Here is a 27,559-nt window from a genome sequence, read left to right as displayed (position 1 = left end):
TCCGGCCGCCATTGACAGAGTGGTCACGCATGCCCACTCTGGCAATCCAAGCATCTCCAAGGGAGACCTGAGCTCAACATCCTTCAAAAGGACTGCTCCAGGTCGTTTCTTAACAGACAATCTACAGACATTGTAGGGCTCACAACCACCCTCAAGGGACCTGAGACACCCCCCTATTCAAAGGGGAACCTGCGCCACCTTACATTGGTGCTCTCAGTTGTCCTCAACAACTTCTTGGTGAAATTCCCTGGGCACTACCGGTCTGAGGTCACACTGGCTCCTGTATCTCTGAGAGCCTGTATCCTTTTCCCATTGATTGTCACCCAGGTGCTGTATTTTTTAGTGTTAGCAGGCACCTGGTTTCCTGGGACCATCTCACTGTCCCCATGTGAGATGAGGGTCTTTTCTGTGTGATCCCCACCCACCTGTGGGTACCCGTACTACCCAAGTGCTACAGTAGCCAACACCTTGGAAAGCCCACCGGTGGGTGGCTGTGCCCTCTAGGGACACATGGGGTTCTAAATTCAAGTGACCCACCTGCTCACAGGCAAAGCACTTAAGAGGCAGGTCTCTGCAGGCTTTCCTGAAGAGACCCCTTGTTTCTTATCTCCTGGGGGACGGGAACCTTTACCCTGGGTATTAGTTTGAGGCCCTTTAGAAAACTCCTGTGCTTTACCCTTGTCCCCCCTCAAACTCCCCCCCCCCCACTCTTCTGATGGGAACCCTGCCCACCTTTGGCGGAGTCTCCCCCAAACACCTTCATTTAGACCCTGGTACTCGCCAACGCTCAGCCTCTATAGCAAGCTTCCTGGGGTCAGTTAGCTTACTATCAACCAAGTGCTGGCGCAGCTCTGCAAAACAAAGACAAGACAAGTGCTCCCATGCAATCAAATTGTAGAGCCCCTGAAAATCTGTTGCATTTATGCCCATAAAAGTGTTTAACACTCCTGCTAATGTTGCACCAATGGTGATTTTTGTTCCTAAATGTTGCGTGCTCCTAAACGCGTTTCAGTACTCCTACTGATGTTGAATCATGGGTGATTTGCAACTTATAGTGAATTTTCTCTTAAATGTTATACCACAATGCTATTTAATTTGCACCATGGGGAACTGGGTACCTAAAAGTAATTTTGAATCTAAATTTGATGTTTCTTCCTAATGTGCTATCATAATGCTTCTTAATTTGACCCAGGGTTGATTTTGTTAATAAATAAGATTTTACACCTAAATGTGATTTTGCTGCAAAAATTGTGACTTTTATACTTAAATGTGCTCCTACAAGTTTTCCACTCTCATGTAGAAATTTGCACCTCTCACGTCTTACTATTGTATTTTCTCCCTCTTCTAAGTAATACGCTATGGATGCATATTGTGACAGTCCCATCCTGAAACTGATTTTCAAGATCAATAGCTTACACATTTTCCACGTGATCTTATCATGGCCACTAATTTAAAATATGCCTTTATGTATGATCAGGATTCAAAAACAAATGCTTCAGAGAGTATGTTCCTCTATAGCCTATCCAGAACTACTCTCCAATGCTACGAACAACAAGCCCTGACAACAAACACAGAAACTGTAATTAGTGGCAAACATTATAGTTTCAGAGCAAGATATAATAAATCTCCTAGATTGATAAACTGTGCTTTTTTTTCTTTGTTCAAAGAACACAAAAATCAGTTTGGAAAATTGTAGTCTTGGGTTACCATAACCAGAAGTATGATTTTAAACATCATCCTGTATGCAAGTGGGAAGGGCATGATGCAGTCTCCATATAGCAACAACAATAGCTTCACCACTTACCCTGTCGGCCCTAAAATATTCTATCATGGGTAGGACATTAACACTGATGTAGTGCCTACCGAGTATAACACTCATTTCATTGTCACACACACACACAAAACCCCTGAGGAATGAAATCACACAGCATAATGTCAGCATTAAGCAAGGTAGTCTGTACCATAATCTGGTTGAAAATTGCTATCATACATCCCTGTTACGCCTCCCTCGATACACCTACTGCTGACGAGCCCAACACACACATCAATCCTAACGGTTCAGTACGTTGTCCTAGAATCATACAACGCTGTAACTTTAATCTCCAGAGCTAGATGTCCTGATCACAATCAAACATTTAACAACCCAAGCAACTTTAGAAGGATCATATCCCCCCACCCAAGTGACCTATCACCTACACATCACATCAAAACTGCTGAAGGGGAAAGGTTACCTTTGTCCATAATGTGGCCATTTAGTGCAAATTGATTAATTCAATACATTTTTTGTTTCAGCGCCTCCCCATGGAAATTACAAACACATGCACTAAATCATTGAGGCTGAAACCCTTATCCTACCAAGCTGGCTGTAAATAGAGTTTTATTTATTGGTTTCCTTGATTACAGCAGTGACCAACACATCTTTCTTGCAATCAGATTTCTTGCATGTTTTCTTCCTGCGCTGAGGAAAAGACAGAAGCACACGGGCATCCCTCTTAAATTCCTTGTTATCTTTCATTAACCTGCTAAATCCTTATACCTTTCTGATGTGGCCTTACAGGCAGAGCTGCTGACTTTGAAACTGGGGAACCAGGTTTGACTCTTGGCGTTGTCTCAACATCCTGTGATTCTGAGCAAATCACTTAATCTCCCTATGTCTTACAAAATATGTATCTGACCTGGTGTAATGTAACTAGTGCTCAAGTAAAGTGCTCCCTTGTCATCTGGCCGAGTTTGCTCTCTATAAAACTGGAGAAAAAAAACATAATAAGAGCTCCAACCCGGACTGTTTCCATTCAAAAACACCACAAACAAATCTCTAACTGTCTCAAAATGGATTGGTTGACTACTTCTTCATTCCTTTCGAAATCCTGACCTCCACATCCCATCCCCATGCTAAAGAAGAGATGGAAGTGGCAAAATCTACAATCTTCAAACACAGTGACAGCAAGCAAGGAAAGCGAACAGGTCTAACTTTAATGTGATAATGCACTATTTGCCCAAAATCGCTGGGCAGTCTGTTTCTTTCTGTGCCTTCTATGCCAGTGGTGTTTCTAATTCCGGCTGCTTGAGGTTGTGAGGGGGAAGAAGGTCTGTTTAGGTCTCTACTTCAGCCAGCGCGCATGCGCTGTCCCGAAGAGAGACATGTATATACTTTAGGGGCTTCAGCCTGCCCATAAGCTTGTTATTTGCTGGCTCTATCATCGCTTCCCTAATCTTTCTCCTCATATGTAATGGCATGCATCCATCATGCCTCTTACTGTCTTTGCCCCAACCCCAAGAGCAGGGACCAATTACTACCATACATCCACTCCTCCGATTTCAGAAAAGTATTTAGGGACTACTTTTTTAGTTTGCTTTCAGCACTTAACACAAGCATTTATGTTTTGAGCCACACCGCTCCGATTCACATGTTTTTGTTTGTTTACACCATTTTACATGAGCACTTGTTTTTGTTTTCACCACTTAACACACGTGCTTGTGCTTTCAGCCTCGCGCTCCAACGTGCATTTTTTACTTTGTTTTCAGACCTTTACTCTGCTATCTGTAGTGTATTAATTTCTGCAGAGTATGGAGCGAGTGCTTTACTCAAGCTGCATTCTGTTTTTTTTTTTAAGCATGAGAGAGACCGTGATATGCCTAGAATCCCAGGATGTTAAAAAGAAGCTGGGACTGGAGTCTGATTTGCCAGTCCCAAAGTAGGCAGCTCTTGCCGTTATGCCACCCCCCTTATCATATTGGTAAACACAGTTCAGTGCATTCATCTCGTCTGTTGTGTGATCTGTGGATGCTGCAGAAACACACAGATGCTATTTAACAATTGCTGCCAAATAGCAATCATGTTGCCCTGATGGTTGTATTACGCCGAGGGATGTCCTAACATACCAAAAGATATGCTTCAGCCAGTCTTCTTGTCGGACAAATAAACTGCCTCCTGACCACTTGTGGGCCTTAGTTATTGCTGTATCATGGATTCTGATTAAACTTGCAGTAAATGTGTGAGGTGGTTGCTGTAAATAGGAACAAACTGGCGAGTAAATGTAGCGACACGTTATATTCCGTGGTTTTCCGCGCTAAAGGCAGACAAGTGAATCCATGCTATTTGTGACATTTTGTCCCTTCCTAGCTTTTTAGTGAACGCCGGCTGCATGCTGAGACTTGTAGTTTATTCCTTCCCGCTATATGTGTGGACCTCAATGTCTGCTATGGAAAAGCAACAAACATTACTCTGCACAGATGGATCTTCACTGACCAAACAAAATGACACCAGGTGACCACAACTCAGTAACATGAAAACCCCCAAATTGATACAAAGCGGCTAGACTCCGGAAGCGCTGCAATACTATACAAATGGCACAAGCGCCCTATACAAATATTTGAAATAACTTAACAAAAGTGTGGCACTTTAAAAAGCCAGGACTGGCTGAAGGTACCAGAGAATATATGTGTCCGGAAACCGCATCACCAGTTTTGTGTATAAAAACATTAAAGATGACCATTGCTGTCAACGTGATTTACAAAGCTGTCTGCTGGTGCATATATTAATCCAGAATAACTACAACAGTGCAATAATGTAAATAGCAAAATAACTATTCTCTGTTGTTTTAATAACGTGACTCGATTCGTAATGCAAGAGCATTGGCCCAATTTCTAGCTGTCTCCCAAGAATAATGCCCCCCCCCCCCTTCACTCTGTGCCACTCTTTTGCCCGTATGGTTCAGTACTCCTGTTCCTTTGCTTCTCCGTGCCCTAATTTTGCTTCACTCTCCCCCCACTCACACTTACACAAAAGAAAAAGACGGCTGCTTCGCAAACTTTGTTTATTTCATTCATACAAATTATTCTGTAATCAGATCTGTTAAAGATGTGTTAAATAGCAAATACATTGCTGGACCTTTTGCAGAAAATGTTCCAATCTGTCTTGCGCTACTCCATTTTACTTCCCCTCAATACAGAGACACAAGATTGATAGTTTTGTTCACAGAGATGTATCTGGCCATTCCATTTGGCATTGTAATACCTTAATTGCAGTATTTACAACATGAGCCATGCCAGCCAAGGAGCCACATGCGAATTGCCAATTGTCAATAACTTACCCGGTTGAGGAAGGAGGCATGGGAGCTCAATTTTAATGCGCAAAACCAAGCTTTACAAGCACTCATTGCTGACATAACGGCCTACTCCACCTACAAGACCTTTCTGACGAGAACCCGTATGTCAAAAAAACCATCCCCAGCGCCATACACAAATACATTAACATTGCCAGCACCTATAGCACTCAGTTTGCCGTGTCCTATTGACTTTGCCAATGCTTGTTTTAAAAAGTGAAATCAAAAGATGAAAGCAAGCCCAGATTGTTTGCCCAGTCTCTTTGTTGCTGCATGTATACAGTGCGCTTTGTTGCCTTTTCCTTTTTTCACGGATTGGCTTTCTTAAGTCCATGTGATGTGGTTTGATACAGTTGCAAGCATAGGATGAAATACACATTCTGCCTGCTATATGAAGCATAACAGTTTTAACGTTTCACTTGTCTGAGGAAGAACTAAATGATTGAAAACTTTACACAAAAGAGTCAGTTGCCTTCACCTTGCCACCAGAAATCTATCAGAAGGAAGTTGTGGTTGCAGGTCTATTAAACTAGTTATTATCGCTATTTTGTGGCATTACTTTTATTGGTGAATGCACATCACACAGTGCAGTCTCTAGAGCCAGTCTTAATACTTTGCTGCATTCATTGTTTTGTGCATACTCACTCTGTTTTCCTCCATATTTATGTTTCTTTTATAGCACAGTAATTTGTACTATTTGTAGTTTGATTTTACTTTATTAAATCTTTTAAACATGGTACAGTAAATATTGCATCATAATCTTAAACGAAAGTTATGAAAAATTGTGTTTATGAAAATTTATGTTTTTTTTTATTTTTTAGGAATGTCCCTTCGTTTATTTCTCTTTGACGGGAACAGTAGCGACATCGGACAGCATCTTTGCGTCTCTCTGTAAGTATGCCATTTCTTTCTGTTTAACTGTTAAAAACTGGTCATGGACAAGACTGTTCATTGAGTAAATACTGGAGTGACAATGTTATTCATACTGATTAAAGTCACAGGGGAAAAATTGGAAAGGAATGTAATCCGCCATTTGCAGCCCTATTTTTTTACGCTACCAAGAATGTTTGTCGGAGATTTTAGATGATGCCGTGGGACATCAGCAGCACTGCTGGGTTTTTGGGAGGATCCTGTAAAGCTCATTGACAAGGGCATAGCTTCTATATTTATCCTTCAAGAGTACTCCTCAGTTTTTAGGTCTCGCCTGTCGATGCGCATGCGCATCGAGCAAGCGAGACTATAGGGGCTCATCCAGACTTTATCTAACTTGCAAGGAATCGTGGCGATTCCTTGCAGTGCCCGTGACTTTTAAGCTCAATGCGCATGTGCATTGAGCTTAAAAGCGCGTGCACATGCCCCCAGCCGCCTGCCTTGCCTACTCTCTCTCACAGCCTCCCCCAGCTCCGCCCCCTCACTACTTGATTGCACGGCCGCTAGGCCGTGCCTCCCCTACTCTCCTCCCCCCTCCTCCTCTCCTCCCCTGCCTGCCTGCCGCTAGGCCGTGCCTCCCCTACTCTCCTCCCCCCTCCTCCTCCTACTGCCGTGTCGCACCTCTCCCCTCTCCGCCCCCTCCCCTGCCAGCCGTGTTACGGTGAAAGGCTTGTTTGTTTATTTTACCCGCCGTGTCTCTGCTGCTTCCCCCTGTCCTGTCTCTCCTCCTCTCCCTCTCTATACCCTCCCCCTCCCCCCCACCACTCCCATCAAGTCCCTCTGGCCCTTCCCTCCTCCCCGGACCCCTCCTCCCCTGCCCCCTCCTCCCCTGCCCCCTCCACCCTTTCTTGTTGTTACTACGTAAATGGTAGTCTGCCAGCACCGCCCATCCTAGGAACTCCAGCACAAGCTTCTCCTGCCTCCGCCCAGAACTGTAACCAAACACTCAGCACAAGCTTTTCCCAATTCAACTTCAGACCGCCCTCCGCTTCACTGCCCAGAACTGTGTCGGAAGTGCGGGTCGGTTTGTGGCATATTCACCTTCCACCTCTAGCAGTCGCAGCACTTCTTACAGAATTCTGCGAAGTCGCTAATGCATCCAGGTGTTTCTTTTTCTGCTCTTACCTGCACGTTTGTACAAAGTAGGCATAGGACAATTTGGTTTGTATCCAGGTGTTTATTTACGTTGACAACTTCCTGCCGCAGATCTTTCAGTACGTAAAGGAAAGCCCCTTAACCCTAGTTATCGTAAAATGCATATCTCGCCCACCCAGACCTCTCTGCTATTGGTAAGGCGCGTGTCAGGGTTCTCTTTGAGCTCTCTAAAACAAAACATGATAACATGCGCCCAACATAAACAAAGTCTACATGCTTTAACAAACAGGACTCAGGGATCCGGGGTCACACATACTCCAGCTGCCTTTTGTCTCCGGCCAGCATGTGTTTGTGGGGGCGGGGCGATAACCTCCTGTTATCTCACTGGCTGTGTCTTATAAAACATATACACGCACATTAACATTTAGAAACACCTGGTAGGGGCGTAAAACAAGGGATTTTTCATTTGCATGGACCGGCAAGCAGAGTCAGGAATAGAAGGGGTCGAATCAACAGAGAAATCGACACCATGTTTGGCTAAAAGGAATGTCTCTTTCACAAATAGAAAAGACCGTCACTCCTGCTTAGAAAATCGCCTCCAAGCAGTTTAGCCTTGCCTTGTCTGTGTTTTGAGCAAAACAAGTGTCAGCCCTACTTCGTGACTTTTGCACGTCGTAAGTACGAAACCTGTAATCTTCAATGTTTAACGATGTTTTTATTAATTAGCCTCACCAAACCCATCTGCACACAATTGGGACTTGCCATTGTTTTGACCCTTCGCGCAGCCCCATCTCTTCCTTCCAGTTGCTTATTGTCAACTTTTTAAAGTTTAGAAAGTATTCTTTCCAGGTGACTATTTGTCTGCCCACTCTTATTGGGTGGGTGGATGTACAGCCATTTCTCCAACAACCCTTACTTTTTAAATATATTAAAATAAATATTCAGTCTTTCTTTGTAGTGCTGCTTAAGCGGGGCGGACATACGCGGAGATGCAGCTAAATAGGCTCTGCCTCCTGGTTCGAGTTAGTCACTTTTAGCATCCGTCAGATTTGTCCGACTATCTGAAAACAGATTTCTACCAGCAGAAACCCTCAACATCAGACTTGTAATTTCATATCCAGCCGGAAGAAGCCTATTTCTCTTTTTTAATTTGAGATTTCTTTGGGTTTTCCTCCTCTCTCAACGCCACCTCTATTTTAACAACCCCCCACACACACACTTCTTCCTGCATTCCTCCTCCTCTTCTCAGCTCTCTCGCCCCTGCCTCTCCTCTATTTCACTGTGTGCTCTGTGTCTCGACTGCCTTCCCCGCCCATGCCCAGCCTCTTTCATCTTCCCCTCCCACACCGCCTCCCCTCTGCCCATTAATCCATTACCAGCAGCCGGTCCAAGAGAAGCTACTGTCTCCGGAGCTTGGCCGGGAGGGGTGCTGCTGTGCCCGGACCTCCCAGAGCAGCCACTGCACCCCCTCACCATCGACTAACCCTCCCTCTCCTCACCCGCCTCCTGCCGGGGTTATTGGTGGAGAGCCTTCATCCACCGCCTTTGTGCGCTGGGCGGACGCCGCCCCTTTTCTTATCTCTCCTGCAGCAAGCTACCTGATGACTCCAGGGGCCGGAGAGATCTTCAGTGCCACCCTCCCCCACCGGCACCATCCATCATCTTAGCTAGAAAGAGCAGAGAAACCACTGCCCTGCGGCACTTTCCACAACTTCCAGGTTAGAATTGAATCTTGTAGCAGGCGACCACCTACGTTAAAACAATTTATAGAGTACCTACAGAATGGTATCTTAAGGCGCCGAGAGCGGAAGTTAACATTAAAGCACGTTGGTGCTTCGTGGGCCACCGCTGGATGGCAAGTTGGGCCGGATTCCAATCTGCGGTTGCAGCAGCACATCCGCACTTCATTCTTCAAAGCCACACCATTTTGAAAGGTTTTTCAAAAAACTATTCTGATGTGAGACCCCCTCCCACACACACACACGCAACCACTGTTGTTTGTTGATGATCCCCCCAAAACACTTACTTCTGGCTAGGGGCCTGACAGAACACATGCAAGTACAGTTTATTTATATGCCCCCTTATTTAACATATCTCTTGGTGTTGAGTTGAGACACATCAGCCCAATGCTGCTGTTACCCAGGGGTCACTTGTAAAGGACAGGAGGGCCGCTTAGCTCCCTTTGTTAGTTTTTGGAGGGCAGTGTGATGACCCACTTTGTGGGATAGTTCAGAGTCAGGTAGCCTGCACTTCTGCCACGGTCTCACTAATTCAGAACGCATTTTTTTTTTACTGCCTCATTAGTTAACCGCCCCACCTCCACTTTGTTGTCTAGTTGGCAGACTCAGCTGAGAGGCCAACAACTGAATGGGTGCATGCAATAGGTCTCGGAGCATTTGAGTTAGAGCTTTTAGATTTGTTTATGGCTTTTTTTCTTTGTAATTCTTTAGCATTGCCTACAGGAAACAAAAATGCTAAAGATAAAAAAAAAAAACCCATAAACAATTCTAAAAGCACAAACTCTAATGCTGCGAGACCTATTGCATTTCCAATGCCACCTCCAGCCACATTTAAAATTACATACTAATATACACATAAGACAGAAGTAATACAAAGGGGACATGTGACACCTTTTGTTACAAACAACACATTACTTAATTATTATTAACATATACACACACTCTTAACATCACCCTCACACAACAAAACTATCACACTCTTTCACACCCGCTCAGTAACGCTAAAACAACATCTCCCTCATACACCATCACACACCTTCAGCCTCACACACACTTACTCACCCTCACACTAACACACTCACACACTCTCTTACGCAAATAACTTCACTCATCCTCCCCCCCTCACACCCCCTAACACTCTACGCGATTGCAGCCTGGAATCCCTGATAACTTTTCTTGTATCCGTGGCTGGCATTCAGTCATCCCAACGTAAACTGGTGCATTTGTCTTTTCTTAGCTGAAAATAATTTTCTATATTTCTATTGCATGATTGATTGAAATACTTTATCGGACAATCGTTCACATTCTAGATAGACAACTTGTACATCACACCCCTCGATGCATTTCGGGTTCGCGCCTTGTCCTTCCTCAAATGGTAAATACTTTTAGGGATGAAAAGGCGCCGGGTCCTGCTGCGTTGTTTTCATTTATATTTCAGACTCGTGCTGTCAATGTCTCAACTACGCTTAAACACACAGGACGAACAATGACAGTTTATTAAATGTATAATTCTGTTTTTATCAGCTCTGAAGTAGCCTCCCTACCGAGCGAGTGCTATTTAATAACAATAAATACAACACATAAGCTCAAAATATTTTTTGTAAAATGTACCTATCGCATTTCATTCTTTTTCACATATAAGAAGATAATTGGGCTTTTCACGGGCAATCAGTAAGACGCTACCTCACCCTCACTGACACTCACTCACACTCAATCACTCTCACCCTCACTCACCAGCAACGCCTCACCCTCAACGCCTCACCCTCAAATCCTCACTCACCCTCACTCTCACTCATCCTCAATCACCCTCAACATCACACACTCACTCACCCTCACTCACCCTCAACACCTCACCCTCACTCACCCTCAACTCCTCACTCACCCTCATTCTCACTCATCCTCACTCAACCACCCTCAACTTCACTGACCCTCAACGCCTCACCCAACACCTCACCTTCACTCACCATCAACATCTCACCCTCACTCACCCACAAAACATCAGCCTCAACACCTCACCCTCAATCACTCACCCTCAACAATTCACCCACACTCACCCTCCCTCACCCTCAATTCCTCACCCACACCCTCAACACTTCACCCTAAACACCTCACTCATCCTCAACGCCTCCCCCTCCCCCTCACTCACCCTCACCCTCACTCACCCTCACCCTCACTCACCCTCAACACCTCACCATCACTAACACTCAACACCTCACCCTCACTAACTCACACTCAATCACCCTCAACACCTCACCCTCAACACCTCACCCTCAACACCTCACCCTCAACACCTCACCTTCAAAACCTCAACCTCAACAACTCACCCTCAACACCTCACCCTCACTCACTCTCACTCACCCTCACTCACCCTCACTCACACTCACTCACACTCAGTCACCCTCACTCACCCTCACTCACCCTCACTCACCCTCACTCACCCTCAACTCCTCACTCACCCTCACTCATCCTCACTCACCCTCAACACCTCACCCTCACCATCACCCACCCTCAACCCCTCATCCTAACTCGCAATAACCCTCCCTCACCCTCACCCTCACCCTCACTCACTCTCACTCTCACTCACCCTCAACACCTCACTCACCCTCAACACCTCACTCACACTCAACTCCTCACTCACCCCCACCCTCACTCACCCTCAACACCTCACCCTCACACAGTGCAATAGGTCTCGTAGGATTTTTAGTTACAGCTTTTACAATTGTTTATTGCTTTTTTGATTTGTAATTCTTTAGCATTTTTTACAACAAAAAACCCATAAACAATTCTAAATGCACTAACTCTAATGCTGCGAGACCTATTGCATTTCCAATGCTTGTTGATTTAGTAGACCAATGCACCATGTTACAAAGTTTGTCGACCAGTTGGTTTTTCTTCCTTCTTGGGATACGGGTTACGTTGGGTTCCTTTTCATCTGAAAGCACAGTGTTTTGTGATTGGGTACCCTAAGGAATACCTTTCCAGGGACTTTTTTGTAATGTTATTTTTTTTTTACCTCTAACACTGTCCTCTTTTTGACTTCTGAGGGGAAAAAAGGATCTGTTTAATCATAAAGTAATGAGACGGAGGTCTACACCAGATTTTTTATGGACCCATACCGCTGCATGAATTTGTCAAATGTTTGGCTGGCATCCTCTATCTCAATAGTCTGAAATGAGGTAATCTTCTTTGGGACTAAGGGGAAGCTAAGCCTATCTGCTGTTAAGCCCCCGAAAGCACTTGGCACAGACCAGAGAACTGATGAGAAGGTTTAGAAATGTAGAGATATATTTGATGCTGAGGCTATTCTGTCAGGGGCCAGAGGCCACGCCCTTCAACTGCAGTGATTAGCTCCCATCCTTCCACTTCTCTCTGAATTGTTTTTAGGTGTGGGCTGTGTGGGCTGCGCACATGCGCAGTCTCGCTGGCGAGATTTTATGTTTTTGAGGAAGCTTCAGTATCTGGCTTTAAGCCCCGCCCCTCTTTCCCATTGGCCTGCGTCACCGTTTATGCTAAATGGTGGCCAGCCATTGGGAAAGAGCTTTTGATGGCGTAGACTTTTGTCTTTTTGAGCCGTCCCACTTGGACGGCCTCGCCTGCATTACGGCTGTCGTAAGCAATTTCTTATCTTTGTGGGGCCATGTGTTTCAAACACATGGCCCCATAAAAACAAGAAATCGGCAGACCGTGTTTTGTTTTCTTTACTTTTGGTATAATCGCGGCACCCGTGCTTTACTTTAACATTAAAAGTAAAGCGTCGGTGCTGCAATGCTTGTTGGTTCTTGTTTTTTAGGAAACAAGGGTGCAGAGGGGGTTGTAGGCTACCAAAATTGTTTGCTTACGATGACCCATGTCTGTCCCAGCGCATGTTGTCACCTCCTGCAAATGGCGATTTATTAAAAGGAATTAGCAAGGGGCTGCCTTTGATGTGAGAGTGGATCCCCCTGCCCTCAGCAGTCCACTGAGAGCCCCCCTTACTCTTCCCTTAAAAACACAGCTACACCGTGAATGACACGTGGAGGAAAGAAGGGCAGAGAGGAATTCACTGATCTGTACAGATTAAATACCTGCAGGCCGGTAGGGCTGGGGCCGCTCCATTACTATTGGGATATCGGGGAAGAGACTCGTCATGAATAGGTTATTATTTTGGCATGCTGGTCCCACCAGGACCAGAATGTAGGACTTACCAGGGCCCCAGGTCTTGGGCACTTCTTGCATGCCCTCTGTGTGCCCTCTGAATCCAAGCTGACCTCTGCAAGAAAGCAATGACACTACTGTCCAACTGGCATTCATTCTCCTGCAGTGCCAATATCTCACTTGTCCCACACCGTAGTGTGCTCAATTTCATAAGGGGTTATTTTCCCTTGGCATTCCTGCCTTTGCAGTATTTCATTTTGCTGTATACAAACAGAAGTGCAAGCACCAGCCGTGGAAAAGAGGACCCGGACTGCCTACACCCGACCTTGGCTGCTGGCATCTCTATGTAGAGCGTCTGACTCGCTGTCCGTGTCTGTCAGATCGGGTCCAGTGCTTTGAAGCGGTGATATTAGCACATGAGCTAAAGGAGTGCAGTTGCATCACCTCAAAGCATGTGAACATTTATTGACAGACCGTAAATGTAGGGCACGACACGCCTAGGATAATGGAATTATAATGATTGCATTACACGTTCAGATGCACGAGGGTGCCTCAGGGTGGGAGGGGTGGGTAGTACCGCGCAGTCTCTGACACCCCTCCCGGCTATTCCTGCCACCCTCGGTACAGATTGAATGGCCCCAGACTGGCACCTTTTCAACCAAGATGACCACATTAGGCGGATTACTTAATTTCTCCGCGCTCCTGGGGGGCGTGCGAAGATGCTAAGCTCTAATTCAGTGTGATGGATTGATCCCAGGGGCAGTGACCGCCATCAGATTTTAAAGTGATTCACACGGAGGGCCAGAGGTGTCCCCTCTCTGGTGTCCGAAGCACTAGTTCCGCGGCCCTGTCCTTCTGTCTTCATCCCCCAGGGGCCTGGTCTTCATTCTCTGTCTGTGATTGTTGAATACTTTTAAGAGATGTCTGTGGCTGGATGCCAGTCTGACAAATTCGTCTTTATTCTGACGTGGCTTTTTGTGGTATAGGGAAACTATATACCATTAATGGAGGGATAGCCATGAAGAAATGAGAGCCACAGATGCTGTTTGTTCCTCAAGTGTTGCTTTTCTGCCCCCGTCACTGTCAAGTTCTAGTGTTTCAAAGTAGCAGTCCCTTCCATGTAGCGTCCGGTCAGCATGGAGAGGCAACGAGAGTCCCTGTGCCGGGCCCATGAGAGGCCATTGGAGGCCTCCCCGCCCTTCCCCCAGTCACACAGCACGAGTGCCTGTGAGGGTGTCTCTGCCTTGCGTCTCCATTGCAGGCAGTCTCTCTGTCTGCGTCCGTAGACTCCCCTCCCCACCCCCCGCCTCAGGGCGCTAGATAGGCAAGCAGCTGCTGCTGGTCTATAGCACATGGCGCAGTGTGCGGGCAGCAGAGTCTTTCACAGTCCGGGTGCTGCGTGTAGGTTTAGGGCACTTGAGTTGCTGCTTGCACTTTGTTGGCTGAAGGGGTACAATGTGTCGTCCATCGGCAGCAGTGCTGCAGTGCGTAGTGAGTTTGCACAGTTGAGCTGCCCTGCAGCATCTCATCTCTGGGCACCAGTGATGCAGTGTGTAATAAGACATGTTCACTAGACATTGGGCAGTAGGAGTGCTCTGGTGCAGCGTGGTCTTTGAGCATCAGGGGTGCTGCGCGCAGTCTTAGGGCATCAGTTATGCTGCGTGGGGTCTTTGTGCATCAGTGGTGCTGCGTGCGGTCTTTGTGCATCAGTCGTGCTTCTTGCAGTCTTAGGCCATCAGGGGTGCAGCGTGGTCTTTGGGCATCAGGGGTGCTGCATGTGGTCTTCGGGCATCAGGGGTGCTGCATGTGGTCTTCGTGCATCAGTGGTGCAGTGTGCTGTCTTTGGGCATCAGTGGTGCAGCGTGTAGTCTTTGAGCATCAGGGGTGCAGCTTGTTCTTTGTGCATCAGGGGTGCGGCGTGCAGTGTAAGGGCATCAGGGGTGCAGCGTACAGTCTTAGGGCATAAGTTGTGCTGCATGTGGTCTTCGGGCATTAGTGGTGCAGCGTGCAGTCTTTGGAATCAGTGGTGCAGTGTGCTGTCTTTGGGAATCAGTGGTGCAGCGTGTAGTATTAGGGCATCAGTGGTGCAGCATGTAGTAATTGAGCATCAGGGGTGCAGCGTGCAGTCTTAGGGCATCAGTTGTGCTGCATGTAGTCTTCGGGCATTAGTGGTGCAGCGTGCAGTCTTTGGGAATCAGTGGTGCAGCGTGTAGTATTAGGGCATCAGTGGTGCAGCATGTAGTAATTGAGCATCAGGGGTGCAGCTTGTTCTTTGTGCATCAGGGGTGCGGCGTGCAGTGTAAGGGCATCAGGGATGCAGCGTGCAGTCTTAGGGCATCAGTTGTGCTGCATGTAGTCTTCGGGCATTAGTGGTGCAGCGTGCAGTCTTTGGAATCAGTAGTGCAGTGTATTGTCTTTGGGCATCAGTGGTGCAGCGTGTAGTCTTTGAGCATCAGGGGTGCAGCTTGTTCTTTGTGCATCAGGGGTGCGGCGTGCAGTGTAAGGCATCCGGGGTGCAGCGTGCAGTCTTTGGGCATCAGTGGAGCAGCGTGCAGTCTTTGGCATCAGTGGTGCAGTCTTTGTGCATCAGTGGAGCAGCGTGCAATCCTTGTGCATAAGTGGTGCAGCGTGTAGTCTTTGTGCATCAGTGGTGCAGCGTGTAGTCTTTGTGCATCATTGGTGCAACGTGCAGTCTGCATCAGTGGTGCAGCATGTAGTCTTTGTGCATCAGTGGTGCAGCGTGTAGTCTCTGTGCATCAGTGGTGCAGCGTGTAGTCTTTGTGCATCAGTGGTGCAGCGTGCAGTCTTTGGGCATCGGTGCTGCAGCGTCCGAGAGTTTAAGCTATTAGCATTGCAGATGACAATGCCTTTTATTTGTTTTACAAACCAAAACGTAAATAAAAGACATTGTCATTTACAATGCCAAAAGCTCGTCATTGCGAGACCTATTGCATTGCAAATGCTTGTTCTTTTCTGCCCTCCTGTCTATTTTACTTGTGTCTTCTTCTATCCTGTCTTTGCCTTCCATACTACCTCACATTTATTCCTGGATTCTTTTTCTCACCGCTCTCTTCTTTCCTCCTTCAATTCTTCCTCTTATCTGTTCCTCACATCTCATGCCTCTCTTCTTTTGACAGGACATTTGCGCTTCAGACCCTTGATACATTTGCTGGCATCCAGGACTGCGTAAAGCCGCTCCCTGCAGCACAACTTTGGCCTTGCAAGGAGCAAAGTTTTGCAATGTTGACATCTGAAGTACTATGGTAGAGATGTGTGATCTATGAAGCTCCACCCTTTGCTCCACCCTTCGAAGAGAGAAAAGTGCAGTTATTAGTGCATGCTTTTTTTATGCACAGCATATTTTAGAGCTGTCGGTCAGCCTCCTCCATTGGGATCATCCTAGAGCCAACATAATTCATACAGGTTGCGACGAAAGGTGGTAGCTAATGCCATACTAAGACCAAACTGCAGTTGCTTATGCAGTATGTAGAGAACACAATGGGTTGACCAAACTCGACCACCAAGAACTGCAGCCTTCCCAGGTCTGTGGCGAAGGTTGCTGGTCAGGTTTTGAAAAAGAAACAACAATAGAGCACCACTTCCTGCACCAGAGATATCAGTGCTGGTATGGTACTGACTTCCCACTTGAAAACCTGCTGCACACGCGTCACCCTAAGTGGGACGGTATGCCCAGACGTGGGTCCTGCGCATACTGAGTCACTGAAACCATGCGGTCCCCGGCGGATGATCCCTTAATAAGGGCACAACCGGTCCTGGGTTGCTTGTGTTCCAGTTCATGGAGAACTTGGCTTGGTAGTTCGTGCTGGACCGTTTCCATTGGAGCAGGATCAAGACTGATTGGCATATAGCTGGGTCCAAGCTGAGGTGTCATGGCCTGCAAAATAATTAGTAATTTTAAATAGGGCTGACTCATGAAATTAATCGTCCATTAAGCACTGTACAAATGGAGGAAGTAGGAAGTGGTGGAAGAAGTCTACGGAAAAGAGGAGAGATGATGGATCCATCAATATCTTAGGTTAGTAGATTAAGAACTGTTTAGGGTTCTTCGACATTGACAATGAGTGTCCTCTGGCCCTACTGCCACAGAATGGGAATTTCGAAATACAGGTGCCTGTATTCTATTTATTCTTGTTGACCATTTATACAGTTTTATGCCAAAAAGGCTATGCTAGAGGGAGTTTGTAATTTAACAATGTACTCAGGTATACATATTCTGTAGGCATTTGATGTCATGGGACACTTAGTGGTAACTGGGCAGTATCTAGTGTCCAATACCATTGGTGTTTCTGGCATACCAGTACGATAGCACTCCAATTTGATAACAAAGTTACTCCCTTTCTGATGAGTTGTGGGCTGCAATGTGAAGTCCTGTGCCTGGAATGCATCATGCGGTACAAAAGGGGTGGTGATGGACGGAGCATCTGAACCAATCAAACACTCACACCCAGTCAAAAGATCTGGGTTTAATCCATCACCGTTCTTTAGCTCACTCCGCCACCCCAGTTCAGACATGGCCATATGCAAATCAGTCTGACCTTGTGCCTCATGGGAACAGTCCAGCCCGAACTGCCAAGCCATGTCTTCCCTGGACCGGAAACAAGCTTCCGAGGACCGTTTTCTGGCATTACAGCCGTCTTCAGCCCGGCTTGCTTGAATCCAGTGGCAAAGTGAGCAAGGGACTCACGTCTGAGCATACCCTGCCACACTTATGGCAGCCAAAGCGGTACAAAAGGGGGTGGTGATGGACGGAGCATCTGAACCAATCAAACACTCACACCCAGTCAAAAGATCTGGGTTTAATCCATCACCGTTCTTTAGCCCACTCTGCCACCCCAGTTCAGACATGGCCATATGCAAATCAGTCTGACCCTGTGCCACATGGGAACAGTCCAGCCCGAACTGCCAAGCCATGCCTTCCCTGGACCGGAAACAAGCTTCCGAGGACCGGTTTGGAATGCATCATGCAGCGGTTCCAGTGCAGAGTTTTGCGAGATGATGCATTGCACTGCATTGGTTGTGCTGGGATCACAGGTGGGCTGGGACAGCACCCTCAGGCTCACTTCCAAAGGTCCAGTACTGGGGTGGCACCAATTGGGAGGGCATGACTCACAGCTGGCAGATTCCAGGTGTTGGATCCAAGGTTTCTGGACACTGTTCTGTGCCTGAGGCTCTGATCAGGATGCCACTCAACTAGCCCTTGAAGTCACTCTGGTGGTCTTGGGTCCAAATTGCAGGTCCAGTTCTTCTCACTCAAACAGGAGGGCAGCAGGACAGCACAGAAGGGAAGCAGAGTGAGAGTCCTTGGAGCAAAGCAGCACAGCAGTCCTTCTTCTGGGTCTTCCACAGGTCCAGGTGTGTACTGAAGAGTTGTGTCTGAGGGTCAATTATTTATACCTGGTGTCCATTTTGAAGTAGAAGAAAGTTCTGGATGATTCCACTGCTTGAGGTGTTATGCATCCCCTTCCTCCCTGACCTGGCTGCAGCTTGTCTGGGGGGCACAAAAGACTAGTGACTAACCCATTTTGAGTGTGTTCAGACAGGGCCTTTGTGATGAGGTAGGCGACTGCTCCGTCCCCTTGTTAAGACAGAGTGGCCCATCCTGCCAACACCTATCTTCCCTTTGTCTCACTAACTGGCAGCAATCCACAAGGACTAGCTGCCAACTACACCAAGTCATGTGACCCAGGGTACAGGCTGCAAGCACCAAAGGGGTACGACAAGAAAATGGCAACTTTCTAAAAAGTGGCATTTCCAGAATTGTTACTTAAAATCCAACTTTGCCATTAAAGATGGCTTTAAACTACAAATCCTTAGATGCAAAACGCGACCTGTACCTGCTCTAAATTAAAAGTTATACTTTATTAAATATAGTAAGGAAACCCAATGTTATCCTATGGGAGAGGTAGGCCTTGCAGTAGTACAATACATTGTTTTAGATTTTTTTCGCTGCCAGGACATGTAAAACTTAAAAGTACACGTCCAACTTTTTAAATACACTGCACCCTGTCCTCTGTGTAAAGATGAAGTCCAGGCAAAGTGTCCAAGAAAAGTCCTTTATTCAAAGTTAAGAGCAGGTACCTCCAGCTTCATCTCCTACCAGTTCTCAGCTCTCTCTCTAGTGCTTCAAACATAACATTCTAGCTTGCCTAGCAACCCATGCACATACTAATAGAGAGAACTCTACACTCTGGACTGTTCAGGGCCTGCCCTAGGGGTGACATATATGTATTAAAAAGGAGGGGCTGGGCCTGGCAAAAGGTTTGTTTTGCCAGATCGAAATGGCAGTTTAAAGCTGCATACACTGGCTGCAGTGGCAAGCCTGGGACATGTTTTATAGGGCTACTGAAGTGGGTGGCACAATCAGTGTTCCATGCCCACTCGTAGCATTTAATTTACTGGTCCTGGATACATGGGGTACCACTTTACTAGGGACTTACAAGTAAATCAATTGGGTATAAGCCAATTCTACCATGTTTAGGGGTGAGAGCACAAGCACTTTACCATTGGTTAGCATTGGTAAAGTGGACGGAGTCCTATGTCCAAAGAAAAACAAGACCAGCAAAAATAGGAGGGGTGAAAGCAAAAAGCTTGGGGGAAGACCACCCTAAGGCTGACAGGTCCAACACACCGCCAATCAGGAAAATCCAGAGGCGTTTTCCTATTACTCAACCCCCCCTTCAAAATCACAAAACAGCATCACCAAGAAAGCCCCTTTAAGATACCCATAACTTCTCTCCCAGCAACTGTGCAATCCTCAACCGAAACTCCAACAAATAATAGTAATTTCCCATAAACGACAGATGGAACACCGTCAATAAAGGGACTGGTTTTCCTGTACTATCTCCATATCCTTCTAAATTGAAATCCCACTATGCCACAAAACATGCATCTCTCAGTTTACCTCATCCCTCTGCTTTTCTATAGCGCTCGATTTCCAAACAGCTTTCCATACACGCATTTGTACCAACTCTGTCCACAGAATGTGCGCGCCTGACCAAATGTCCTTACTTGGCAGTAAATCTAAACTTTTCTAGAATCGGCTTACCTGTTGGTAAGCCGATTCTAGAAAAGGGAACTAGATCGTTCTCTCCCAAATGTATCACTAAGAGGTCTGGACATGTCCTTCCTTCAGTAATACTGCTGACTTACCAAGCAGCTACCCCCAACCCGCATACCACCAGGACACCAATGCCCTAGAACCATCCAGTCCTAACTGCCCTATGGGTTTCTTTGACTTACCTCCAGTTCGGTTCACTTTAAATCCATTTCTGAGTGTCCCTTTTCATGGAGATGAGTCACCAATAGTGCTGTCAGGTTCTTACAGCTAATGCTTGATTTGCTGTATGATGTTGTTCTTCACTTCTTTATCTAACTATGCTAGGTTGCAGAGGGTGTTTAATAGCATGTATTACGTTTCACGTGTTGCAATTTGTGAAAGTTTCCTGCAGCAGTTTTCTTTCCCCTACACTAATTCAGACCCCTTTATTGTCTGACTTCTTACTACACAGAGACCCTTTATTGGGGGTAAATTCTGAGTATCTCTCAGGGATTTACCTTGAGGATTGATTATGAAATCGGGGTGGACCAGGCCTTGTATCAGGATAGCTCAGATACGATCAAGCCTGAAGCCTCTCCTTGTATGTATATATTCATATGTTTTTTTTCTTTGTTCCCATCTCAAACAGTCAGTTAAGGCAGTACCCAGTTTTGTAAGGGGCACTACAGATACAGCAAGGGGATAGTGGGTCAGCTCACATTAGCACCTGACTCTTCCACTGCGAGCGATGGCATTGTATTTGATCACATATTTTCAGGCACCCAAAAAATATATGCTTTACTTGGGAATGCCTTTAATTTTCATTGTCTATACGTGTTTCCCCTTTTTGTCACTCTTGTGTGTTTAAAATAGATCTTCAGGCTATAATAATTCAAACCTAGCAGTGCCTGTGGCGCAGCGCGGCTCCAAAAATTCTTCATAAACCACCACTTATAAACCCACAGAACTACTTACAAATTCTTTCAACTGGGCCCATCCTTTCAATCTATTATTCATTCACACATTTATTCTGTTCCGAGGATTCAGTATTGGTCTGAAAGGGAGTCGCGGTGCTATAGTGGAGTACCTGAACTAAACTTTATACATTATTTACAACTGCAGTTTTATTTCTAAATACCATGTGTTAGACCTGTCTGACTTTTTGCGTAGTCCCTCCAAATTATTATTTATTTTGTCCCCTTTTTGCCCCTCATACCTTTATTAATTTTTGTGTCCTCTAGCTTTTTCAAGGTGTTGGTCAAGGGGATAGGTGCTCTTTCACCCTCATAGTTTTTCACCTCAGGCCTAGAGGCCTTTTCTGACAGGAATATAGTTGGAGTCACAAAATGGTGGCTACCAACTGTCCCAACTGACAAACCTAGAATCTGTCCCATAGGATAGAGTAGGGCATTCCAGAACCTTCTGGTCCCTTCTGGACCTCTGAGGGTCAGCCTATAAAAGGCGGAATGCTGGTCAGCCATTTTGTCTTATCAGAGAGAGTCAGCTGGAGGACAGGCTGTAGCAGAAGGTGGGGGTAGGATAGTCAAAGGGTTGACCTATTGATTCACCACCCTTCCTCCCTTGGGTTACTTGACTTGTCCCCGCTGTATGGGATTACTGGAGACCCTGGGCGCCTGACCATCCCCTAGTCTAGAAGTAAGGGGTGTGTGTAGGAGAAGGAGACTGCAGCGCTGTGGAGCGCAGTCCTCTGCCCAGTTGAAGAGACTTTGGAAGAGTGTCCCTCACCCCCCCGTCACCAGCCTCTGTCCAGTATTGAGAGAAATAGGTCCCTGATAGGGAAAGGAAATGGGAGGTTATGCGTGAGTAGATCTAGCTCTATTTCCCATCCCCTTGGGTGGTAAAGAAGGCTAATGCCCTTGTGACCCTGAGGGCCCCTACCGGAGGTGTAGCTGGCAAATCACCTATTTCACCCGTGATCTAGAGAAAGGAGAGGGGTGCCGGATTCCTGGTGAACAGCGCCGATTCCGCCGTGAGCAGGACCCCGGGGGCATCAACTGTAGGGTTGAGGCGGCGTTACTGACTTGAGGAGAGGCGGAGGCTGATTGCCGAAGTTAGGCGCCTTCGCGCATGCCCCAGACAGTGTCATTAACCCTTAACAGGAGGGGCCTAGGAGCGAGCAGGCCCGTAGGTGAGCCTCTACCAGCAGCAGGCGGCCGGGGCAGACTCCGGACTTGGTACGCTGGTCTCCCGCACATGCGCGGTCGCACCGCTGTGGGGGAGACGTCGAAGTTCAGCTCTTCTCTGTGGTATTAGAAGGTCCTGGAGGAAGTGGCGGGGAGTGCGCATCGGCGCTTCCTGGTTCGTGGGTCTCTTTTCCCTACTCAGGCCTCAACGAGGAGCGGCCTTGAGCAGGGGAGGAGGGGCGGAGGGCGGCATCGAGCGCCCGAGGAGATTGGTCCCTCTCCCTCACTGTGAGACAGAGATACCGGCCTCAGGGGCCCCACGCACTGAGACCAAGTAAGGAGGTTGTGAGAGTGGGAAGTTGGAGGCCAGTGAGTCATCTACAAGGGAACAAGACTTCCGATTGGCAAAATAAGAGATGGGCTAATGCTGGGGAATGTTATCAAGTCTCTTTTAAGGAACTATTAAGATTCCATTTTCCATACAGGAGGTTTCCCCTCGGTAATCAGACTATCTTCTTCCAAACCCCCCCTCCCCTTACTATTGTCAGAACTGGTGAGGAGCCTATACAGAGCAATTAAAGTGAGAAAAGCTCACCAATTCTTCTGGTTGAATAGTGGGAAAAGGGTAAATGAGTAAACTGTTTCCAGAGAAGTATAGAAACTGCTTCTTTTGGAGCTACGGTAATGTGATGTAACCTTATAGAGCCAAGTAGAGTGACTATTCTAACAATTTTAAGGAAGTTACAAAACCTATGACTGAATGTAATGTGTAGTAAATTGGAAAACTGTTTAATGTCAAGATTTGGCAATTCTTAGAGTGTTAATATTTTCATGACAAACTGTATTGTGTTAAACTGAGATATCAAAAGACAAGAGAGCAAAGTATATTTTTATAAACAAGCTCGTATTTTTCTAAACATTGGTGTAGCGTCCTTTTTGAGTGAAATTGCGTTGATTTACTGTTGGGTGGTTCTGCAACCTTTACACATGTGCCTTTAGTGATTGTGTCTTACCCTAGGCCAGGCTACCCTAGGTGACCTGTCATCTCAGGTTCCAACAAGTTGGTGTCTAGCGGTGGGATCCTGACTGTGGTTGCAACTACTCAGTAGTAATTGAGCGTAATTCACTAGACTACACCAGGAGTTTTCTCCTAGCGGCCCTCCTAATTTGTGCTTTTGTTTTTCCAAATTTGTTCCTGGTGGTGGGGTGGAGGTAGCTTCAGGTTGCCCTTGCAACTCAAATTTCCTTGTGTGTATAACTTGGTATTGTCTATTGTAAAATGGAGTTTGCACTAGAAAACCTAGACACCTATTCTGTGGCTCAGCTGAAAGATTTCTGCCAGAAAATGGGGGTATTTTTTAAGCATGGTGCCAAGAAGGGGGAACTCCAGACCAGTCTAAGGGCTTGGGTGGAGGCACACAAAGAAGGGAAGGAGGAGGATGAAGAGACAGACCGGGACACGGTTGTGGAGATAGAAGGATTATTCCACTCTGAGGGGCAAAACCTAATCCCAGGACCAGTGTCCTACTCCAGGAAGGGCAGTAGCGCCTCTGGGGGAAGCTTAACTGAAGCAGAGCTCGCTGACAGGAGGGAAAAGAGGCAATTAAAATGGGAGTTGGCTAAGCTGGAGCAGGAGAAGGAGAAGGAAGAGAGGAGGATGGCTCACGAGTTCAGGTTGAAAGAGTTGGAACTCCAGGCCCTGCAACGGGGGCCCTCTCCTGTAATGAATGGTGGCAGCGAATCTAAAGAGACAGCCAGGGAGTCCAGACCCTATTTACCAAAAGATCTCATTGCTAGCTTTAGTCAGGGAGATGACATAGCCAAGTGGTTGGCTGCCTACGAGGTCTCCTTAAGAGCCCATGGGGTGCAGGAGAAGCACTGGGGGGGGGTGGTTTGTATAGGTACATGCCTCCCGCTGGTCGGGACACCTTGCTGGCCCTGGAACCAGAGGAGCAAACCAACTACCCCATCATGAAGCTAGCATTGGTAAGGAAGTTTGGGCTTACCCCAGAAAGGTACCGTCAGAAGTTCAGGGGGAGCCACAAGTTGAGCACCCAGAACTGGGTGGACTTCCTTGATTACGCAAGAAAGGCGTTAGAGGGCTGGGTCAAGGGCAGTGAGGTGAAGGATTATGAGGGGTTGTATGATCTATTTTTGAAAGAGCACCTTCTCGAGAAATGTTTTCCCGAGCTGCGCCAACACCTGGTGGACAGCAAGCTGACCAATCCCCGGAAGCTTGCAGAGGAGGCGGACATCTGGGCAAGTACCCGGGTGTCCTCAAAGGGGACTGGAGGGGATTCCCAAAAGGCCGGACAGGGCGTCCCCCAGAAGAAGGAGGGGGGAGATAAAAAGAGGGAGTTCTCTAAAGGTCCCCAAAACAATTTCCAAGGAAAGGGAACAGGTTCCACCCCTAAGGCAAACCCGCCCAGAAACCCTAATCCTGGCCAAAGCCAGCAGCCAAGGGTTCTCCACTGTTTTGAGTGTGGTGGTGTTGGACATTATAAGGGAGATGTCAGATGCCCAAAGAGACCACCCCCTCCCACCGGAGGAAAACCACCGGGAGTAGCTAGTGTAGCGCTCGGGGAGGAGTTGCCCTTAGATAAGGGGGGTGAGTGGGCGGGTGTCACCTTAGTGTCCCTGGGAGAACGGGAGATGGTTCCAAAGATCCAGGTGCCCCCAAATACTGTTAAGTATGGGCAATGGGTCACTATCAATGGCCAGAGAGGGGAGGCTCTGAGAGATACAGGAGCCAGTATGACTATGGTGAGAAGTCAACTGGTGTCTCCAGAGCAGGTGATTCCCAATGTACTCCACCCCTCCGCGATGGCTGACGGCAGAATGGGCCACTATCCAGTGGCTGAGGTTCCCTTTGAGTGGGAAGGGGTTGCAGGTTCACTTCGAGTTGCCGTAAGCCCTGCCGTGCCAGTTGATTGTCTGCTGGGGAATGACATGGAGCACAACACTTGGAGAGAGGTGGAATACCGGACGCACTCTGCGATGCTGGGTACACCTGACTGGGCCTGTGTGAGCACAAGGTCTGCGACTGCCCGGAGAGGGAGTTCGCCTGGGTTGGAGCCTGGAACAATGGCCCAACCCGCTGCAAAAAAGGGACAGACCCGAAGACAGGAAGAGCCTGCTTCGGCTTCCACACCCCATGTGACAGATCGGCCACCTGCGGTGGTGGACTAGGAGTCCGTGGAGGGGGAAGTAGACTCTCTGGAGGATTTACCCATCCCTGCTGAGTGGCATGTGGAGGGAGGACCTACCAGAGAGGAATTCTGTAAGGGGCAGAGGGAGTGCCCTACCCTTGAGGGACTGAGGCGACAGGCTGAAGCCCAGGCAGCAGGTGATGTTACGGGACACTACCATATTTACTGGGAGGATGGACTCCTCTACAGTGAACCCAAGGTACCCTTACCTGGTTCATCAAGGGCCTTGGTAGTCCCGCAGCAATACCGAGCCTTTCTGCTGGAATTGGCTCATGCTATACCCTTGGCAGGACACTTAGGTCAGGACAAGACCTTTGCTCGGCTTGTCCTCCACTTTTACTGGCCTCAGATGAAAGTGGCGTCCAACACTTACTGTCGGACGTGTGTATCCTGCCAGGCCAGTGGGAAAACAGGGGTGAAGCTGAAGGCTCCCCTGGAACCACTTCCAGTCGTTAGCACCCCCTTTGAAAGGGTGGGCATCGACATTGTAGGGCCTTTAGATCCACCAACAACAGCTGGTCACAGGTTCATCCTGGTTCTGGTGGATCATGCCACACGGTACCCAGAGGCAATTCCTCTGAGGACAGTCACTGCACCTGTGGTGGCTAGAGCCCTAATGGGGATCTTTACCCGAGTGGGTTTCCCCAAAGAAGTTGTGTCTGACAGGGGGACCAACTTTATGTCAGCTTACATGCGGGCAATGTGGAAGGAGTGTGGAGTGACCTACCGGTTCACCACTCCTTATCACCCCCAGTCAAATGGACTGGTTGAGAGGTTCAACAAAACCTTGAAGGGCATGATTAGAAGTCTGCCCGAAAGCCTGCGGAGGAAATGGGACGTCCTCCTACCCTGTTTGCTATTCTCTTACAGGGAATTGCCACAGAAGGGAGTGGGCTTCAGCCCCTTTGAACTTCTGTATGGGCACCCTGTACGCGGTCCTCTCAGCCTGGTGAAGGATGGTTGGGAGAAGTCTCCCAGGAAACCCCCCCAGGATGTGGTGAGCTACATGCTGGCCTTCAGGAGCCAAATGGCGAAGTTGTGGAAGCAAGCTTCTGACAACTTGGAGGCCAACCAGGCAGTCATGAAAGAGTGGTATGACCACAATGCTCACCAGGTGGAATTGGAGCCTGGCCAGAAAGTGTGGGTGATGGAGCCTGGAGAGCTTAGTGCCCTCCAGGATCGCTGGACAGGCCCCTTTGAGGTGTTGGAGAAGAAGGGTAAGGCCACCTACCTGGTGGACCTTAAGACCCCACGACAGCCCCTACGGGTGCTTCATGCCAACCGACTCAAACCCCACCATGAGAGGCCCGAGGTCATTTTAATGATGGTGACTGATGGGGAAGAGGAAGCGGAAAGCGAACCTCTCCCAGACTTGTTCTCGTCTCAAGAGAAGGATGGGTCAGTGGAGGGAGTGATTCTCTCTCCCACTCTAACTCCTGAACAGTGGGAGGACTGCCGCCAGATAATGGAGCAGTACTCTACGTTGTTTTCCCTTGTCCCGGGAAGGACTCACCTGTGTGCCCATGATGTGGACACAGGGGACAGCCCACCAGTGAAGTCGAAGACCTATCGGCTGTCTGACAAGGTGAAGGCTAGCATCCATAGAGAGGTTGCCAAGATGCTAAAGCTGGGAGTTATAGAACCTTCCAACAGCCCTTGGTCCAGTCCGGTGGTGCTAGTGCCAAAAGCCGCTCCACCAGGCACCACGCCAGAACTGAGGTTCTGTGTGGATTACCGGGGACTGAACTCTGTTACAAAGACTGATGCTCATCCGATCCCTAGATTCAGAAAAGGGGGTGGTGATGAACAGAGTGTCTGAATTAAGCAGACCACTCTTACCCAGTCCAAAGATCAGGGCTTGATCCATCACCGTTATTTAGCTCACTGCCCCATCCCAGCTCAGAACCTGGCTATATGCAAATTAGTCTGTCCCTGGCCCAGTGCATCATGGGAACAGGGCAGACCAAACTACCAAGCCAATTCTTCACCAGAAAGGAGACAAGCTTCCGGGGACCGGTTTCTGCCATTTCAGGCGTCGTCGGCCCGGCTTGCTTGAATCCTGATGGAGCAGTGAGCAAGGGACTCATGTCTGAGTATACCCTTCCACGCTTATGGTGGACAAAATCCCTAGGGCGGATGAATTGAT

The 27,559-nt window shown here is 47.7% G+C and overlaps 1 protein-coding gene across 1 annotated transcript in view; it reads left to right on the top strand.

Moving 5' to 3' along the window:
• Positions 1–27,559, top strand: part of EBPL (EBP like) — an 86,073-nt gene that overhangs the window by 24,614 nt on the left and 33,900 nt on the right. Inside the window, exon 2 of the mRNA XM_078657367.1 lies at positions 5,927–5,996. Coding sequence (XP_078513493.1) covers positions 5,927–5,996 — 70 coding nt within the window. The remainder of the gene's footprint in view (positions 1–5,926; positions 5,997–27,559) is intronic.

The sequence above is a fragment of the Lissotriton helveticus genome, chromosome 8, assembly GCF_964261635.1.
Source record: "Lissotriton helveticus chromosome 8, aLisHel1.1, whole genome shotgun sequence".
Classification (NCBI taxonomy): Eukaryota; Metazoa; Chordata; class Amphibia; order Caudata; family Salamandridae; genus Lissotriton; species Lissotriton helveticus.
This window is presented reverse-complemented; position numbering and strand designations above follow the sequence as displayed.